General features: G+C 37.5%; 1 protein-coding gene and 1 long non-coding RNA gene across 2 annotated transcripts; both read right to left on the reverse strand.

Annotated features, from left to right (window-relative positions):
• Window positions 1–7,956: 7,956 nt before the first annotated feature.
• On the reverse strand, window positions 7,957–10,443 carry LOC133823185 (IAA-amino acid hydrolase ILR1-like 1). Its single transcript, XM_062255807.1, has 5 exons — window positions 9,877–10,443; window positions 9,221–9,346; window positions 8,806–9,120; window positions 8,558–8,686; window positions 7,957–8,446 (listed from the first exon to the last, which is right to left on the reverse strand). Exons 1-5 carry the CDS (start codon window positions 10,255–10,257, stop codon window positions 8,060–8,062), a joined length of 1,338 nt encoding a protein of 445 aa, XP_062111791.1. The 5' UTR covers window positions 10,258–10,443; the 3' UTR covers window positions 7,957–8,059.
• Window positions 9,409–9,870, reverse strand: LOC133823187 (uncharacterized). Its single transcript, XR_009888171.1, has 2 exons — window positions 9,596–9,870; window positions 9,409–9,520 (listed from the first exon to the last, which is right to left on the reverse strand). It is a non-coding gene; the product is annotated as an uncharacterized LOC133823187 (long non-coding RNA).
• Window positions 10,444–21,194: the final 10,751 nt, after the last annotated feature.

A 21,194-nucleotide genomic window follows, 5' to 3' on the forward strand; every position in this document is an offset into this window, starting at 1 on the left:
TCAAAGGGCTTAATGCTATGACAGCCCGAAATGTGAGAATTACAACAGTACCTGGGGGGACGACTTATGCCCAGGCTGTTAAGAAGGCCCTTGCCGCTGAGGAAGCGAAGAACAAGATCTGGAGGGAGAATTCTGCAAGACGGGAGGGTTGTAGAGCGATGCCTCCATATTCCGGGTCTGGTAGGGGCGAAGGCCTCAGTGATTTGAAGAGAAGGATCCTTGACGCTTCAACCGCTGCTGGTCTTGATAGGAGGGGTCGGGGTGTTCAGGGTTGCTGTCAGGGAGGCGGTAACACGTGGAAGAGTTACCCAGAGTGGATGAGGTGCAGAAGACGCCATCCGGGCGAATTTCAGGCCAAGGCTTGTTACGTGTGTGGGGTGGTGGGACACCTCAAGAAGGATTTCCCAACAATGAAGAACGGGGAAGCAGGGAAGGTGGACAGCTTGACTCCAGCTCGAGTGTTCACCTTGACGCAGGCAAAGGCCAAGGCTAGTCCCTCAGTGGTGACAGGTCAACTTTCTAGCGCTGGCTCTCCTTTTACTGTATTGATTGACTCTGGTGCTACACATTCATTTGTTTCTAGTAAGGTGATTGATAGACTGTGTAGACCTAGTGAGTACTGTACTGCAGGGTTTGGGACTATATTGCCTACAGGGGAACTGGTAGTTTCTAGAAGGTGGATTAGAGCACTGCCAGTGATGGTTGATGGTAGGGAGTTATTAGTAGACTTGATTGAGTTGGGTATGGAGGACTTTGATATGATTTTGGGCATGGATTGGCTAGTTAGATACGGAGCTACTATTGATTGTAGGAAGAAGATGGTGACCTTTGAGCCGGAGGGAGAGGATCCTTTTGTTTTCGTGGGTGCGGTATGTGGACCCCACATACCCATGATATCAGTGCTGAGAGCCAGGGACTTATTACAGGGAGGGTGTATAGGTTTCCTAGCTAGTGTGGTGGATACTACTAGAGTGTTGCCAGCAGGGCCGGAAAATACCTGATTAGTTCGTGAATTCTTGGATGTGTTCCCTGTGGATTTACTAGAGCTACCACTGCACAGGGAGATTCAATTCGTCATTGAGTTGGCACCGGGGACAGAGCCAATGTCAAGGGCATCATATAGAATGGCACCGGCAGAACTGAAGGAATTGAAGATACAGTTACAGGAGCTTCTAGATTTGGGATTCATCAGGCCTAGTTTTTCGCCATGGGGTGCCCCAGTTTTGTTTGTGAAGAAGAAGGACGGGACTCTAAGAATCTGTATAGACTATAGAGAGTTGAACAAGTTGACCATCAAGAATAAGTACCATCTACCAAGGATCGATGACTTGTTCGATCAGCTGTAGGGAAAGATGGTATTCTCGAAGATTGATCTTCGATCTGGTTATCACCAACTGAGGATCAAGGACAAGGATATACCGAAGACGGCCTTCCATATGAGGTGTGGGCACTATGAGTTTTTGGTCATGTTATTTGGTTTGACCAATGCCCCAGTAGCCTTCATGGACTTAATGAACTGAGTATTCAAGGATTTCTGGATCAGTTTGTGATTGTCTTCATCGATGACATCTTAGTGTAATCCAGTTCAGAGGCAGAGCACGAGCTACATCGTCGACAGGTTTTGCAGAGATTAAGAGAGCATCGACTGTACGCCAAGTTTAAGAAGTGTGAGTTTTGGTTACCAGAAGTGACATTCCTTGGACACATAGTTGGTGAAGATGGGATTAAGGTGGATCCATCTAAGGTGAAGGCAGTGAGAGATAGGCTGAGGCCAAGGAATGCCTCAGAAATTCAGAGTTTCCTCGGGTTAGTAGGTTACTACAGACGAATTTGGGGAAGGGTTCTCAAAGATTGCTGCACCGATGACATAATTGACACAGAAGAATTTGAAGTTCGTCTGGTCAGACAGGTGTGAGAACATTTTTCAAGAATTGAAGCGACGACTTATTACTGCACCTGTGCTGAGTCTTCCTTCGGAGGAAGGAAAGTTTGTGGTTTATTGCGACGCGTCGAGGTTGGGTTTGGGTTGTGTGTTGATGCAGAACGGGAAGGTTATAGCCTATACATCACAACAGCTGAAGGAGTATGAGCAGCAGTATCCTACCCATGATTTGGAATTAGCAGCGGTGGTATTCGCACTGAAGGTTTGGCGGCAATATCTATATGGGGAGAAGTGCGAGATATACACCGATCATAAGAGTTTGAAGTACTTCTTCACCCAGAAGGACCTGGACATGAGACAGAGGCATTGGCTAGAGATGGTAAAGGACTATGATTATGATATTCTTTACCACCCAGGAAAAGGTAACGTAGTGGCAGATGTGTTGAGCCGAAGGGGCCTGGGGCAGTTGTTTAGTTCCACTCAAATATTGAGAGAGTTGGCTGATGAGATGTCCAAAGCGAGGGTGGAGCTGGTGGTGGGCCAGTTGGCCAACATTACTTTGCAATCGACCCTGCTAGAGCGGATTTAGGAGGGTTAGCTGGTGGATGCACAATTACTAGAGGTTAGAGAGAATTTTTTAGCGGGAGCAGCTAAGGATTATTCTATTTCTGAGGTTGGTTTACTACGGTATCAAGGTCGGATTTGTGTTCTGAGTGATGTGGGGATCAGACATGAGATACTGGATGAATCGCATACCACGTCGTACTCACTTCATCCAGGAACCACAAAGATGTATCAGGATCTACATACATTGTATTGGTGGCCTGGGATCAAGAAGGATGTAGTGGAGTACATGGCCAGATGTTTAACCTGTTAGCAGGTGAAAGTTGAGCATCAGCGACCAGCAGGGTTGCTTCAGCCGTTGGATATTCTCGGGTGGAAATGGGAGAATATTACGATGGACTTTGTGGGAGGTTTACCCAGGACAGTGGGGCTTCATTACTGGGTGTGGGTGATAGTGGACAGATACACCAAGTCAGCTCATTTTCTTCCAGTGAAGATGACTTATACGGTGGATCAGTATGCAGAGTTGTATGTGAGGGAGATCGTACGTCTCCACAGGGTTCCTAAGTCTATTGTGTCAGACCGGGATCCTATCTTTACCTCCAAGTTTTGGGGTAGTTTGCAGAAGGCTATGGGGACTCAGCTCAAGTTCAGCACAGCCTTTCATCCTCAGCCTGATGGACAGCCTGAGAGGATGATTCAGGTGTTGGAGGATATGCTTAGGGCATGCCTGATCGACTTTGAGGGATCGTGGAGTAAGTATCTCCCGTTGATTGATTTTTCTTACAACAACAGTTATCAATCAACGATTGGAGTGGCTCCATATGAGATGTTATATGGGAGGAGATGTAGATCACCCATTCATTGGGATGAGATGGGCGAGAGGAAGTATTTGGGATCGGACATGGTTCAGAAGACAAATGAAGCTATTGAGAAGATTCAAGCTAGAATGCTTGCTTCACAGAGTAGATAGAAAAGCTACGCTGATCCTAAGCGTAGGGAAGTGGAGTTCCAGGTTGGGGACCACGCGTTTCTCCGAGTTTCACCACTGTGAGGGGTGAGCAGGTTTGGAAAGAAAGGCAAGCTGAGCCCTAGGCTCATTGGACCTTTTGAGATCCTAGAAAGGGTGGAACAGGTGGCTTACAGGTTAGCCTTGCCACCATCGTTGTCGGGAGTTCATGACGTATTCCATGTTTCTTTGCTTCGAAAGTACATCTCAAATACGACACATGTGTTGAAGTATGAAGACTTGGAATTGCAGACGGGCTTGTCTTATGAGGAGCGACTAGCTAAGATCTTAGACAGGAAAGATAAGGTTCTACGGAACAAGACGATTCCTCTGGTTAAAGTATTGCAGAGGAATAGTAGGGCCGAGGAAGCGACCTGGGAGCTTGAGTCAGCAATGTGGGATCAGTATCCCTAGTTATTCAGGTAAAATTTCGAGGACGAAAGTCTCAGAAGGAGGGGATAGTTGTAACGACCCAAAATCACTATTAAGGCTTAAGGGTCTTGATTAGCGTGCCAGGAGGGCATAATTGGTTTATGTGTGATTTAAATGATTAAATGCATGATTATATGGTAAGCATGCTTATATGATTATATGGATGTATGAAATGCATGTTTATGAGTATTAATAAGCATGTGGGCCCTATTTAGCTTATAAGGGCATATTTGTAATTTTGGCCCATTGAGGGCATAAATGTTGATTATTTGTGGTAATTGTTGAGACCACATTATTATGTGGATATATTTGCAGCATATGGCTCGAGGCGATCCTAGTCAGCGGTTTAGAGAAATAGTCACGGTGGGAATTTATACCCAGCTCGGGGGAGCCTGGGGTATTTCTGGGAATTTGGGAGATATATTGGAGATTTTTAGACTTTGGAGAAAATAATTGGTGGTTAATTAGATGATGGGATTTAAGTTGTAAATATTAGTGACACTTGAGGAATTAGCGAAAATTAGGAGAAAATGACCAAAACACCCCTGGACTAATTAAAAGGCTTGGATTTAATTGGGAGGGTAAAAGAGTCTTTTGCTCATTAAGGGGGATAATTGATACTAATTTTTCCTTAGTCAATTCCACCACCCCGTTTGGGGGAATTAGGCTTCCCGAGAGCTTGGGATTGGTTCCGAAGTTGGGTTAATTGAATTTAATGAGGATTCTATTTTACGGTTGTGACTAGGTGTACGCTAGGGCTCGGACGGGATCATGCTCGAGGGTCGTCTCAATTAGCCAAAGCACTCAGAATCAAAGGTAAGAAAACCGCACCCGTGTGTGATTGTTGGGATTAAGGGCTCCCTATATTTGAATGTGATTGTTGTATGATCATGATATGCCATGTGAGCATGACTTAAACAGCCTAAGGGTGTCAGAGTTGATATTTGCGCACAGGACGCGGCTCGGCCATTGGTAGCTGAGGTTAATTAAATAATCACTGGGCTCGGCCTAAGTGAGCCGGAGACAGTGGGATAAATAAAGGGTGCGGCCTAAGGGCGCCGACCCTGAGTATTGTATGATGAATATTGATATGTTATTTTTCTGATGATTATAACTTGCTTAATACTGGGATGATTAGTTTATGAATGATTGTTTGACCTCTCTGAGTAAATTATTGTTAATGCATGTTGATTACCTGGTTAACAGCCTTGTGGATTATTTGTTTGTCTGTATTGCTTATTGCTTATTCTCTGCATTATGGTTTTCTTGTTGGGCCTTGGCTCACGGGTGCTACGTGGTTCAGGTAAAGGCAAGGGAAAGGTGGATCAGTCCTGAGTTGGAGAGCTCTGTGGAAGAATGTACGTAGTCAGTTAATCGGTCACCACGGCCGAGGGATGGTATAGGGACAGGAGAACCTAAAGTGCCTATTTTTCCATTACAGTGGCTTGTGGTTGTACATAAACTTTGAAATTTTGTAAACTGTCCCTTAAATCCTATTTTGGGATCCCATGTATTAAACATTTATTTTAATGAGAAATTTCTTGTTTATGACCAAAATATTTTAACCCTAACCTAATTACGACTTTAGGGTCACGTTTTCAACCATATGACTTGATTAGCAAGTTTTGCACCTTTATAATCACACAGTGTAATGACCTTGGTTATCCAAGGTGTTACATCTACCCTTTGCCAAAAGTGAACATGATGGAACAACTCAAACATGTCCCATCAGCGTATCCCGAAATCAACCACGTGGACTGGCTAGAGTTTGTCTAGCATCGTCTATCTCCAAAGTTCAGGTACTCTTTTCTATGCAAACTTATTTTCGAAGTATGAGTAAGTATTGAATAACTTAAATTTAATTATTTCTTTGTAGGAATTAAAGAAATCATAAACAAAAGGAGCTCTACAAAATACATCAAGGCATCACACATCTCGTAGAGGCATGGTGCATATTATAGAGGATTTGGTAAGTAATTCACATTAATGTTTTAGCATATATTGATTATCACTAAATAACTTCAATTATCTTGTATGTTGTAGAAAAAATAACGAGGTGTGCAAAATGTAGAATGCAATGAAGTTTGGCTAAGAGCTCGTGAAAAAAAAAAGTTCTTGTCACAAAATTGGACAGACAAATTCAAGAGAAGATAATAAGTGATCTAAAGTAATGTAACAATGATTAAACTAATTCAATTTGTATAAATTATATTTTATTGATTAATGGTATGTTGAATATGAGGAATTGAAAGAAAAAGTTAGTTCTGGTGAAATTGTAGCTAAGGGTCGAGATGACATCTTGACTCAAGCGTTAGGGACACCTGAGCACCCAGGTCTTGTTCGAGATGTTGGGTATGATACTTCTTAATTTGTGTTAACTTTGTATTTACTTAACTGAAATGATTAACTGGGCTGATTAGTTTGTAGGTTTAGTGCAAAAATGTCTGCATTATTTGGAAGAAAACAAAGGGAAGTTCCTAATGTTGTCTCTCAAAAAGAAAAGGAGATTGCTAGACTCACAACAAAAATTGAAGAGTTGAAGAGGAAAAGAGCTAGACAATCAGAGGAGAATGAGAATATTGAAGAAGAATACAATAGTGAAGATGACGTTGAAGAACAATTCTACAATGAACAAGAGAATGAGAAAATTGAAGAACAATTTCAACTTGTTGTATATCAGTTCCCTCCACAACATAACAACGTTGTGAAACTGTGTTCAGATAATTTATTCACAACGTAGTGGCAAAGGGTGTCATCATTGATTTGAAGGGCCCTGTCACTATTTATATAGTTCAACGGGATGATTCAGTCGCACGAGTTTTGTTCACCAATTTTATACAAGAGGATGCTGAAATCCCGATTCCAGTTGTTGAAGTACGATATATTCGTGATACATCTGATACATTCCTTCCTTGGCCCAAGCATTTAATTATGACTCATCAAGTATAATTATTTCTTTTCATTCATTCGTTATATAAGTATAAGCTATAAATTGATTGTTAACAAGTTTTGGTAGTCCTATTTATAGGGAAAACTCTGCCAGATTTTTTTAAGAAAATATTTAATACTAGAGAATTTTTTACAGATGCATTTGGGAGAGCCTTTACGAAAATACAAGTGTCTATTTTGAGTTTTTTGATATTGAGCTTTTTAGTACTAACAATGCACAAGATGTGGAGCGCACAACTTCAATTATAGCCAATTGGTTGATAACAATGTATATTCCATGACAAATGTATTTTATTCCTTGCAAGGTGAGGTAAGAACTACCTAAAACTACTTTAACTACTCTTTTCATTTAATCATTCAATTAATTCAACTTAATTATTGTTCTAGTAAGTATTGGATGCTAGTGATCGCTATGCCACAAGGAAATATTGGATTTCTGGACTCATTGAAAGTACATGAACGACCTCCACAAATTGATGCAATGATAATGAAGTAAATTTTATTTTTAAAATTATGTTTCTTAAATTTTAAAGTTTAAGTTATTGAATTTTTTACATTTTTAATTTCTTAATAAAGTGCATACGAAAAGATTTTTTCAAATTCCATGGTTGGGAAGTTTACAAACATCTTCAATATTCATCGCCCAAAACAGCCAAAGAGTCATGAATGTGGTTTTTCTATATTAAAATACATCTGAGATCTTGTAAGGGCAACAAATGCGCTCGTGTACCTGAAAAATAAAGGATTTCATACTGGCACACGAGTGGATATTCAAACCCTTTAACTTCGTTTATTACATAAAAACTGAAGTTAAATAGTATGAATAGACTTCGATTTCTATGAAATAACCAAAATTTATTCTTATTTTTTAACTTCAGTTTTTGTTAGACTTTTAACTTCACATGGATAGACTCCGCTTCTAATTTCAGTAAGAATCAAAGTCTATTAGCCTAAAAAGCTAAAGTTAAAGCGTATTTTTGTAGTGATATTTTCGTTTAATGTTATAATCATATTTAAACAACACGTACGCGATTTCTTCTTCTTCTTTTATTATTATTATTTTTTTTTAATTTTGTTTTAGGAAGAAAAGATATAAAATGGGATTTGCAAACAGGGATCATACAAGCACACAATATAATACCTTTTTGCCAACTAGATTAAGAAGAAAGACAAAAACATATAAAAGATATTTCAGAAATATACATATCTAATTGTATAGTAAACTAGTAATGTGAATGTAACTTGGTGGTTGAAACTGAGAGGTATGAAACAGCAAAAGCTGCATGTACTGCTGCCCCAATGGGAAGCACATCTTCATCTACAATAAAGTATGGGCTATGTGGTAAATAAACAGCTCCTATCTTTTCGTTTTTAATGCCTAAAAACAAGAAAGAACCAGCAACTTTTTCCAAGTAGAAAGCAAAATCTTCACTTCCCATAAAGGTATGGGATAATATTGTGTTCTCTTCTCCCACTATTTCACTCGAAATTCGCATAACATGTTCATAAACTCTCTCATCATTTACAGTTGGTGGAATACTAGTTTGACCCTCCCCAAAGAAGTCAATCCCAGCAGAACATCGATGTACAGCTGCTTGACCCTTGATGACCTACACCCAGAAATTGTATATTAGATTTGATTTTAGAAAGTTCAATCTTTTCCCAAGTTAATTCTTCTAGTCTTTTCCTTGGATCATTTGTAAAGGGTAAAAGTACGTTACCTCTTCTATTCTTTCCCTTAGAGCATTGAAGCTTTTCTTGCTGAAAGCTCTGAAAGTACCGGCTATTGTAGCTGAGTCAGGGATAACATTAAAGGTGGTCCCTGCTTGAAACATAGCCACAGACACTACCTACACAATTTATATGTCATCTATAAACCACATTATAAAGATTCAATGAATGCAAGATAGGATTACAATTCACATATCCCCTGCCTCAACATGGTTTCAAGAGTACTTAATTACAATACCTGTGAATCTAAAGGGTCTATCTCTCTAGAGACTATGCTTTGCAAGCTAATTACTGAAGTTGAAGCTGCCAAAATTGGATCAATAGATTGTTGTGGAATAGCGGCGTGACCGCCTTTACCGCTAATTGTTGCTTTGAAGCTACCGCAGCCAGCTAGAAACTCTCTAGGCCTTGCTGCAACAGAACCTGTTGGAAAGGAAGTTGATATGTGTAAGCCAAGGATGGCCTCTACTTTATCCAGTACCCCTTCATTCATCATGTCCTTGGCACCCACTCCTCGTTCCTCAGCTGGTTGGAATATAAGAACTACAGTCCCCTGCAATCAACGAAAAAACTTAATAACTGATAGGTTAATAATCTGAAGAGAAGTTAAAGAATATTTGAAAATCGAAAAGCTTGGAGTAATTCGACTTCACCTGTAAAACATGTTGAAGTTGTTTAAGTATCTTTGCAGCACCAAGGAGCATGGTGACATGAGCATCGTGGCCACAGGCGTGCATTTTGCCATCCTTTTTGCTTTTGTGCTTCCATTCCACCAATTCCTACTCAAATCAAACCACAATCCAAAGTCAAGTTCACTTGAGAAAAATATCACTTGATTAGCTTTTGCTTTTAAAATGCTTTATTAGAAATCCCTTATTCATACCCTGTTCCGTCCAAAATCCAATATTCTAGTTGCTAAATTACCAAGGTTCTTCGAGTTATGTCTCCTCTGACTGGAATAATCTTGTCAAATTTCATCATTAACACTTTTCTATATCTATCAAGACAATCAAAATTACTATTCATACCCTGAGATTTTCATCCTTGTAATCTTCAAATTTTTTTTTTTGTCTGGAACACGTGATGAAGACTCAAATGTAACAGAAAACTCCAAAAAAATAATCAACGACAGCTTTGGCAACACGATTAATGATCATAGTTGCCTAACATACAGTACAATGAGAAAAAGAAAATCAACAGAAGTTTAACATTAAAATATAAATTGCTGAATATAATGATTAATCCGATTAGAACATAAAAAATTGCTAACTAAACAAGAAAGTAATATAGGCCCATGAACAGAATATACCTGAAGAGGCAAGGCATCCATGTCTGCTCTAAGAGCAACAAAGGGTGGAGAACCAGACCCAATAGTAGCAACCACGCCAATTCGAGCCACGGGCCATCGGTACGGTATGCCAAGTAGGTCAAGCTCATGCCTAATGAGCTCACTAGTTTGAACCTCTTCATAGGCAAGTTCTGGGTTCTCATGGATTCTTCTCCTTATGCTCTTCATCCATTTAACCGTTCTGGGATCATTAGCCAACCCCACAATCTGGTCTCTCAACAGATTATCATAACATGGTTTTGACGAATTCAAGCCTTTTTCAGCAGAACAAGTTTGGAGAATCAAAAAGAGGCTTAAAGATATGGTAACGGAGGTTAGGAATATGAGTTGATGAAACACCATGTGGCCCAACTGGTAGGTGTAAGTAACACAGAGGTGTATATATATATATATGTGCCCCGAAACATACAAGAGAAAGACAAACAATTGCAAAGAATCAATTTCTTTCTCTGTACATTAGATCATATTATGTATATTTATAGGAAAGAAGTTAATTTTACGGGATTCATGGTTCGGTATTCCTTCTCTTTATATTTTGTATACTCGTTTTAAAATGTGTCAACATGACAGTATTTTAAGTGAAAGGGAACAAAGTCAAGCACATCATCCACAAGAAATAGAATAATGACATGTGATTTTTTTTCTTTTTCCTAAAAGCAAATAGACATTAAAAAGACATAATGTGAATTATTGGAAAGAGTAATAAAACGAAGGAAAGTGATATAGATTAATGTGATGGATTGAGGAGAGTGAAACAAATTGAGGATATAATTGCCAGTTGCCAAGAGTGACCAGTTGATGGAGTGGGACCCTTGTGTACTATAAGAGAAATTGTAAAAGAACAAGAAAATAATAATAATAATAAAAGCCCATGTGCTGAAATGGGTTGAGTGGACAAGTAGAATACTGCGCGTGAAGGGTGAACCATTTCTGCAGTTGTAGCCATGCACCGTCAGAAAAAAAAAAATCAAAGAGACGTACAAAAAGGGGAACAAAACCCAGGACTTTTTTTTATTTTATTTTTTGCTATAATCGTTTGTCAAACATTTATTATTATTATTATTATATTATGGGACTGATATTTAATTTTTTTAAAGCTTAGAAATTATTAATGATTTTAATTTTATTTTTGGTATTTTTTAATTTTTGGGTAAAAAAGAATTTTAAAAATAAAAATACACATTTATTAATATAAAAATAAATTAAGTTTGAATTAATATTTCTATAATTTTATTGTAATATATTTTATTATCTAGAAATATTTAATTTTGATTTGATTTTATAGGAAATTGTGTATTTTTATAAAGAAAATAAAATATAAGAAATCTGAACTAGTGCGAGATAGAATTGGAGTTGAAATTTTACTAGTGATTTTGAGATTGTTCCAGCCATATTTTGGAAATTATTTAAGAAATATAAGTTGTAGATATTTTTCTAAGTTTTCTAAAACATGTTGAACCATCCAATTCGAAAATGAATCGAGGGAGATATGGCCAAAATACGATTAGTTGCGTGGAAAAATTCAGTTTTTTAAGGAATACGAAAATATCATATTTAGACTCTAATTTTGCAACCAACAAGCAGATGTTTTTACTCCAAATTCGAAAATGTGAGATATCACAATAATATTAAAAGAGAATTAATATATATTAGTTTTAGTTTAATTTAAAATTTAAAATTTTATTTTGATTAGTTTTAGTTGTATGAGACTACTATAAATAGATGTTTGTCTCTATTTGAAAACACGCTATTTATTCTCTATTTTAGAGAGACATTCTCTTCTATTATTTTTCTTTTAGTAAATTTAGTTTTTATTTATTGTTGTGCTTATTGTTAAGGGTGATTTTAAAGCCCTAAATAGTATTTATTGGTTTTAATAATTTTCATTGATCTTCTATTCCCTTATATTAAATTGCTACTATTTTTCTAATTGAATGATATGAATCTTGTGAGATCTTGTTAGGTGGCCAACTAATTAGGAGTTTGCATTATTATATTATCATTTTAGGATTGTTATTCATCTAATAGTTTAGGATTCTAAGTAGAGTGATAAATTACAATTAAGGTATTGTGACGGGTATCTTGATTGTGATGAAAAATAGAACATTGGTTAAATGAATTGCATCCTTAATGAATTTGCTGCCTAGATTAACCTATTTCCACAAAATGTAATGTTTTTCCTATGTTAAATCACATGCTTAATGGGTTTATTGCATGGTAAAAAATATTAATTAAGAGCTCTTAGCTTTAATTAATTATAATAGAAAAACTAAGATAATTGACTGCTTAAGTATTATCTACGGGGTTAATAGTTTAATTGGGAATATAAATCAATGTTATTTTTAAAATGTTTGAATGAATATTTAGTGGTGGAGAATGACCTCTTAACTATTTTAACTATTAACTTTATTTTTATTGCTAATTTATTTTTATTTTCAAAAACCCCTTATTTATTAATAACATTTTATCATATGAATGATAAATTGAATAGTAGTCCTCGTGGGTTCAATCCTCATTTACTGATATACTGAAGTAGTTATTATAAGTGATTAAAATTAATAATGAAATTTGACACGACACCCATCAAATTTTTAGCATCGTCGCCGGGGATTAGTTTATTCAATTTGTTAATTTTATTTTTATTTTCACTAACTATGTATATTACTTGTGGTTTATGTTTTCAGGATTTTCATATAATTTAGTTGGAGACAGGGCGATGTACTGTCCCACAACAAACAAATAGATATGACCCAACATAATAACCACATGAGCAAAACTTGGTCGAGCTAACGACATTAAACAAAGCATTTGTGAGAGTTTTTCTTACCCTTATTTTTTTATTTTGCATTGATTTTTATTTAATTTGTGCCTTGAGGACAATGTTTATATTAAGTTGGGGGGGACTGTCGTATTCTATCTTTTTTTTTTTTTTTGCTTTTAGTTTTTTTTTTTTTTATTAGTTTTGAAAAAGCATGGTTGAGTTGAAAGTAATTAGTCAATAATAAGATTTTTAGATGTGATTAATATGATTTTAGGAGAATGATAAATTTTGCATGAATTGTGTACTTGACTTTTGGTTTGATTACTGCTTAGATTTGATTCTTAATTGCTAGTACTTAGAGCGATTTATGCATGCTAAGATAATATTTTTGTTTAGTCTCTATCACTCTAGAACTTATTAGAAGATCATCTGAGGCGAAGTTTATAAGTTACATATGATTAAGGACATGATTTAGGAAATTTCTTTGGATTGGTTGAGCCTTTCAAATCTACCTTATTTATTTATTCCCTAATTACCAATTTTGAGTATTATTTATATCCTTTTATTTTTCTTATTTTACCCTTATACATGAGCCTTGTGAAAAAAATAATAATATATCCTTATTTTTAAACTTATAACACCATAGATTTAGTGTTTGATTGTTTATTTGTTATGGACGAGTTGTAAAGAGGGAAAGTATTGAGATTAAGGTTTTGTATTGGGGTTGTACTTTAAATGTACAAAATATCCTATTCCTCTAGAAAAAAAAGTTTTCAAGATGAAAAATATATATTCAATGAAAAAAAGAAAGAAAGAAAAAATACTTGCAACAATTCAAGTGTGGGGGAAATAGTGAGATTTATGTTTGAAAAAAAAAGTAAACATTTTGTAAATTGTTCAAGAATATTTGTAAGGGTTGAAAGTAGAAGAAATTGTATGCTATGGTATGATTTGAATCTAAATTATCTTTCTCATGTATTATTAACATTAGCCATACATTACAAGTCTAATAAGTCATATTGATGATTTGATTATGTGTACTTACATTAGTGGGAATGATTTGACAATAAGCCTATGGAGTGGATATTCTTAATAATAAATATATATATGTATATTTGAGACACTTTTAATTATTTTTTGCATGTATAAATTAATTTAGGTGCAAGTGATATAGTGAATTTAATGGTGCACACGCATACAAGAATTGGGTTTAAGAGGTAGTCATATTTAAGTTTAAATTCTAAGGATTCGAAATCTAGATTTTTTTTTGGAATTATATATTTGTGCAATCTTTGAGAAGATTATTATTTTTGACAAGACCATGACTTTATATTTTTATTGTTTATGTGTTTAGTTTAGCTTTAGTTTTTGTGTTTGCTAAGGGATTAGAAAAATCTAAGTGTGGGGGAATTTGATAAGTTCAATTTTTGATCATATATTTTTAATTTCCTTAGACTTAGAAATTGTTACTTTTTAGTTATTTTAATGATTTTAATTTTGTTTTTGGTATTTTGTGATTTTTGGGTATGAAAGATTTTTAAGAGTAAAAATACACATTTATTAATGTAAAAATAAATTAAGTTTGAATTAATATTCCTATAACTTTAATTTAATATATTCTTTTATTTGGAAATATTTAATTTTGATTTGATTTATTGGGTTTTATAGGAAATTGTGTATTTTTATGAAGAAAATAAAATATAGAATTCTGAACTAGAGTGTAAGACAGAGCTGAAGCTTAAACTTCATAAGTGATTTTTAGACTGTTCCAGCCATATTTTGAAAATTATTCCAGAAATAGAAGTTGTAGATATTTTTCTAAGCTTTCTAAAACATATTGAACTGTCCAGTTCGAAGTATATTGATGGAGTTATGGCCAAAATACGATTAGCTGCATGGGGAAATTCAGTTTCTTGAGAAATACGAAAATATCATATTCAAACTCTAATTTTGCACCAACAAGCAGATATTTTTACTCCGAATTTGAAAATTGATGATATCACAATAATATTAAAAGAAAATTAATATCTATTAGTTTTAGTTTTAGTTTAATACAAAAATATTAGTTTTAGCTGTTATAAGTGATTAAAATTAATAATTAAATTTGACACGACGCGCTACACCTGTCATAAACAATTTTAGTAAAATTAAAACTACCCCTCGGATTCTCCAACTTATCTGTGGTAATTAATCCTCCTAAAGATCAACCCTCTACCCAACTCAACCCAAAACAGAAAGTTGGTTAGAAGTATGTTACCGAGTCTTGTTTTGGCTATAATCTATAAATAGCTTTAGACCCATACTTTTCATTCTGCAACTTGTAATAAAAACTTGAGAGAGACAGAGTTTAGAAAAGCGTGTTAGAGAGAGAGAATTATGTTCTTTGTGATTAAGAACTTTGGATGTGCTCGGGGTTTGAGGAAGAACTGAGACTGTTCTTCCATTTTTGAGTGTTGTGAGCTTGAGAGATTCTCTGTCATTGGTGTTTGTACAAGTCCTGATTCTTCATAGTGGATTCGAGATGATGATTCTCAACTAGAGTATGGCCAGGGATCAAATTGATCCCTAGGACCGGAACCAGGATAAAATATGTGTTGTTCTTTCATTGAATTCTAGTTTTATATCCTTCAAGATTGATCTGCTGGTGCCATTCTATATGGTGCCCTTGACACTGGCTCTGTCCCTGACACCAACTCAATGACAAACTGAATCTCCCTACGCAGCGGCAGTCCAGGTAAGTTCTCAAGAAACACATCTAAGAACTCGCAAACCAATCTGGTCTCCTCCTGTCTCGTTGGTGAAACCCTAGTGGTATCTACCACACTAGCCAGAAAACCTATACATCCTCCTTGTAACAGATCTCTGGCTCTCAATGCTGATATCATGGGTATACGGGGTCCATGCACCACTCCCACAAAGACAAAGGGATCCTCGCCCTCCGGCTCAAAGGTCACCATCTTCTTTCTACAATCAATAGTAGCTCCGTATCTAACTAGCCAATGCATGCCTAAAATCATATCAAGTCCTCCATACTCAACTCAATCAAGTCTACTGACAATTCCCTACCATCAACCATCACTGGCAGTGCTCTAATCCACCTCCTAGAAACTACCAGTTCTCCTGTAGGCAAAATAGTCCCAAATCCTGAAGTACAATACTCACTAGGTCTACATAGTCTATCAATTACCTTACTAGAAACAAACGAATGTGTAGCACCAGAGTCAATCAATACAGTAAAAGGAGAGTCGGCGCTAGAAAGCTGACCTTTCACTACCGAGGGACTAGCCTCGACCTCCACCTGCGTCAGGGTGAACACTCGAGCTGGAGTCAAGCTGTCCACCTTCCCTGCATCTCCTTTCTTCACTGTCAGGCAGTCTTTCTTGAGGTGTCCCACCACCCCATACACGTAACAGGCCTTAGCCCGACACTCGCCCGGATGGCGTCTTCTACACCTTGTGCACTCAGGATAGGTTCTCCATGTATCACCGCTTCCCTGACGGCCACCCTGAGTACCCCGCCCTCTCCTATCAGAACCAGGAGTGGTCGAAGCATCAGGGGTCTTTCTCTTCAGATCCCTGGGGCCTCCGCCCCTACAAGAATCAGAATATGGAGGCACCGCCCTGCGGCCTTCCCGCCTCGCTGCACTTTCCCTTCATATCTTATTTTCCTCTTCCTCAGCGGTAAAAGCCTTCTCAACAACCTGGGTATAAGTTGTTCCCCCAGGAACTGTTGTAATCCTCACATCTCAGGCTATCATAGCATTAATCCCTCTGATAAATCTGTCTTGCCTAGCTGCATCAATAGGCACAAGATCTGGTGCGAACTTCACAAGTCTGTCAAACTTCAGGGCATACTCTGTAACTGTCATGCTTCCCTGAACCAGCCCCATAAACTCATTTACTTTCGCTACCCTGATGGCAACATTATAGTACTTCTGACTGAATAGGTCATTGAATCCTTCCCAACTCAATGTAGTAACATCTCTGGTCTGTGATGCCACTTCCCACCAGATACGGCGTCCTCTCTCAGTATATATGTGGCACAGGGCACTCTGTCTTGTCCCTCTACCCTCATGAAATCCAGGATAGTAGTAATCATTGTCATCCACTGTTCAACCTTCAGTGGATCAGGTCCTCCCTCAAAGATCGAGGGCTGCTGTTTCTTGAACCGCTCATACAACGACTCCCATCTATTCCCAACCTCTACTGGCTGTACAACTGGTACCACTGCAGGTGGCACAATAGGTGCAGCACTCCCTAATGGAGCCTGCTATCGCATAATGCGGATCTACTTATCCTGGCTCTGTAGGCGAGCTTGCATATCAGCCATAAGTTGCTGCCAGTTCTCAGGGACTGGCGGAGGGGTTTGGCCCTGGTCATCATCTCTGGTCTCATACCAGGTGCCAGCTAGTCGCGTAGATTTTCTTGGACGCATAATTATCCAAGTCAATCTGCAATCAACGACTCGGAGATCAGACTATGATGACAGGGTAATAATCCTTCCATGATCCATCATTAGAACTCAAACATTCACAAGCAATCAAAATATAACAATTTTTCCAAGTGTTCATCCATTTATTCATTCACATGCATAGCAATGCTAATAAGCATGCCTTAATATCATCACATATTAGTCAAGGGCCAGGCCCTATCAGTATCCCATGCTCTCTATTAATCAAACAAATATTAACAATTATATTCCATTCTAATCATTTAAGCATATAATCATGTATACACAATTACCAAACCCTGAGTCTAGCTTGTCTTTAACGGCGAATGTACATGTCCAGCCAGTCTTCAGGAACCCTTAAACCTAGGACGCTCTGATACCAAGTTGTAATGCCCTGGATAGCCAAGACCGCTACACTGTGTGCTTATAATGGTGCAAGACTTGCTAATCAAGTCATTTAGTTAGAAACGTGTTACTGAAACTACAATTGAACTAGGGTTAAAAGATTTTGGGTCACAAAAGTTTCATTTAGTCATAATCATCATACAAGCAACCAGATAACCCATACAGTATAATCATATACTGAACATTCCAAGTATTCACAATAATCAAGTATTCAGCATACCAAGTTCATCATTTCATAATAATAATCAATCCACATATGATAACCAGGGTCAACACTCTTAGGCCGCACCCTCTATTTATCCCACTGACTCCGGCCCGCTTAAACCGAGCTCAGTGATTGCTAAGCTATCCTCAGCTACCAGTGGCCGAGCCACGCCCTGTGTGCAAATATTGATTACGACACCCTTAGGCCATTTATCACATGTCCCATGGCATAATACCATCGATGACATTATACAAACATAGGGAGCTCTTAGTCCCAACACAAACACATAACTGGGTGCAGTTTTCTTACCTTTAGATTCTGATAGCTTTGTTCAATTCAATCCTCAAGCACGATCCCGTCTGAGCCTTAGCGCACACCTAGTAACGGTTACAAGTTAGAACCAACTCAAAACTTCAATTCCAAAACCTAGCCTCGGGACCAATCCCGAGCCCTCAGGAAGCCCTAATTCCACCAAATGGGGTGGTGGAATCAAACCCCGAGCCCCCGGGCAAAAACCCTAAGAAATAACCCAAAAATCCCCTTCTGGGAATAGGGTAGTGCTACAGTGCCTTAAAGTGGGCGCTACAGCGCTACAACCAGAGCCAAAAATGCCCCAGACCACAAGGGCTAGCGCTACAGCGCTAGTCATAGCACAGCCAACCCTGTTTTTTCTTTCTTCGATTTTCCCCGAGCCAAACCTTTCCAAAACTCTTCCAAACTTCAACCAAACATCAAAACATGCCTACCAACATCTCCAACTCACCCCAAATTACCTAACCATATGAAATTCAATCACATGCACCCCAAAATTCAGAAATCACCATGGCTGAGCTTAGAGCTCAAAAACTCAACTGAAACCACAAAATTATAGTGACCAAGTTCATAACTTCTTACCTTCAACAGAGAAATTCAACCTTAGCCTATCCTCCACACTTCCTTAGCTTTCACTCCTCAAAACTTCAGCCTTAATTCCCTAAAATTTCCATCAAAACTTAGCTCAAAATCCATATTAACACCAAGAACCAGAAATTGAGTAACAACCTCAAAACCTTACCTTAATTGGATGCCTAACCCCTGTTGAATTCTCAAACTTGATCAAGGTCTCAAGTACAAAGCCTTAGCCAAGATCTCATCTAAATTTTAGCTCCAAAAGACCCCAAGGATTGAAGAAGAAATCCCAAACCGTGAGAGAGAGAAGACTCCTACTTTTTTCTTCTTTCCTTTTTCTTCTTCTTTTCTTTTCTTCAGACTTCTAAAGCTTTCTACTCATTCCACTAAGTCATAAAGCATTATAATACTTATCCCTGCTTTTAACTCAAATGACCAATTTGTCTTGCCATTTAAAACTAAGCTTTTAAACCTCCAAAGGGCATTTTAGTCATTACACTCAATTCCCGCTAATTCCTCGAATGTCTCTAACATTTACCGCTTACTTCCCGACACCTAACTAATCACCAATTATAATCCTCAATGTCTAAATAGACTCCAATATATTTCCTAAATTCCCATAAATACCCCCAGGCTCGCCCCGAGCCGGATATAAATCCCCACCGTGACTTTTTCACTAAACCGCTCACTAGGATCGCCTCGAGTCACAAGCTACAAATATATCCACATAATAATGTGGTCTCAACATTTTGTCACAAATATTTACAGTTATGCCCTCAACGGGCCAAAATTACGAATATGCCATTCTAACCTAATCAGGGCCTGCATGCATACTAACACACATAATAATGCATCACAGATATCCAAATAATCATATAACATGCTTTTAATAATTTAAATCACATATAATCCAGTTATGCCCTCCCGACACACTAATGAAGGCTCTTAAGCCTTATTAGTAAATTTGGGTCGTTACAAATTAATATCCAACAAATCAGAGCCATGTTTGTGATCCGCAAGAAGGGACAAAGATTCATTCAAGATTGATCTGTTTTCAAAGATGAGCACATCAACAAGGTTCGAACTTGAGAAGTTTGATGGAACAGGAGACTTTGGTCTTTGGAGGGAAAGTTTGAAGGGAATTCTTGTTATTCAGAATATTGCCAAAGCAGTCAAGCCAAAGGAGGAACTTTATGAGAAATTGAAGAAAGAGGAGATTGAAGACATGGAAGAGCTTGCCTACTATACCATCATAATGTATCTTTCCAATACAGTAAGAAGGAAGGTTCAAAGCTTAAAGATAGCCAGAGAGTTATGGGATAAACTCGAAAAAATTTATATGAAACCTTCATTAACTAAAAAAATTAATCTGTTAGAATCTTTATATGGTTTTAAAATGGTTTCTAATCTATCTTTAGATGATAATCTTGATGCACTTAATCAAATTATTATTGGATTGGCTAATCTGAAGTACACTATAGAAGAAGAGAGTCAAGCTGTTATTTTACTTCGATCCTTACCAGCAGCATATCAAGAACTGAGAGCAGTGATCAAATATGGAAGGGATACACTTACCCTTGAAGATGTTCTTGGAGATCTTAAATCAAAAGAACAAGAGTTGAATAAAGACAGGGTGAAGGATGAAGTTTACTTGGCTAGAGGAAGATATCAAACCAGAAGAGATCCATCCAGAGGACATCACAGATCTCATTCAAGATCAAAATCTAGGGGAAAATATCACAAAGACAGAAAGTGTTATTTTTGTGGTAAACTTGGTCACAATAGAAGGTTATTCATTGAGTTTAAGAACAAACTCGAGGAAGACAAGGAAAAGAAGCAAGATTTTGTGTCTGTTGCTGAAGATGCAGACCAGTGTTCCTCTGATGGTGACCTGTACATGGTTTCAGATCATAGAATCACTAAAGAATGGATTCTTGATTCTAGTTACAGATTTCATATGTGTCCAACCCTTGAAAAAAAATTTGATTACCAAAAAGTTAATTGTGGCACTATACTAATGGGTAATGACAATTCTTGCAGGGTTATTGTAACGCCCTGGATAGCCAGGACCGCTACACTGTGTGTTTATAAAGTGCCAGACTCGCTAATCAAGTCATTAAAGTAAAAACGTGTTATTGAAATAGTAGAGGAACTAGGGTTAAAAACGTTTTGGTCTCAAAAGATACATTTTCATTGCTAAACATTGTTTATGTACATGGGATCCCAAAAATGACAGTTTTAAAGCCATTTACAGAAGTTACAAAGTTTATATACATTAACAGCCATACTAAGGCAAAATGAGCAGTTAGGTAATCTCTGTCCTGACACACTCCTCGATCATGGTGATCGAACGGCTGGCTATGTACATTACACTTCGGAGCTCTCCACCTCAGGCCTGGTCCAGCTTGCCCTTGCCTTTACCTGCACCACGTAGCACCCGTGAGCCAAGGCCCAGCAAGAACACATATCAATAATAGAACATGCACATTTAGCTGTCAAGTCAATCTCACATATGGCATCTCATAAACTTCAAGTATATCAATAGTCAAGTATTTCATACACAAAGCATAT

This window comes from Humulus lupulus, chromosome 3 (genome assembly GCF_963169125.1).
Source record: "Humulus lupulus chromosome 3, drHumLupu1.1, whole genome shotgun sequence".
Taxonomy (NCBI): Eukaryota; Viridiplantae; Streptophyta; class Magnoliopsida; order Rosales; family Cannabaceae; genus Humulus; species Humulus lupulus.

What these genes read in the sequence shown, in the direction of transcription:
- LOC133823185 (XM_062255807.1), bottom strand. Translation starts at nt 10,257, where the DNA reads ATGGTGTTTCATCAACTCATATTCCTAACCTCCGTTACCATATCTTTA. An exon ending in TGGATGCCTTGCCTCTTCAG is followed by an intron (nt 9,347 to 9,876) that starts GTATATTCTGTT and finishes TGATTTGAGTAG; the next exon opens with GAATTGGTGGAATGGAAGCA. An exon ending in TAAGGGAAAGAATAGAAGAG is followed by an intron (nt 8,447 to 8,557) that starts GTAACGTACTTT and finishes TTCTGGGTGTAG; the next exon opens with GTCATCAAGGGTCAAGCAGC.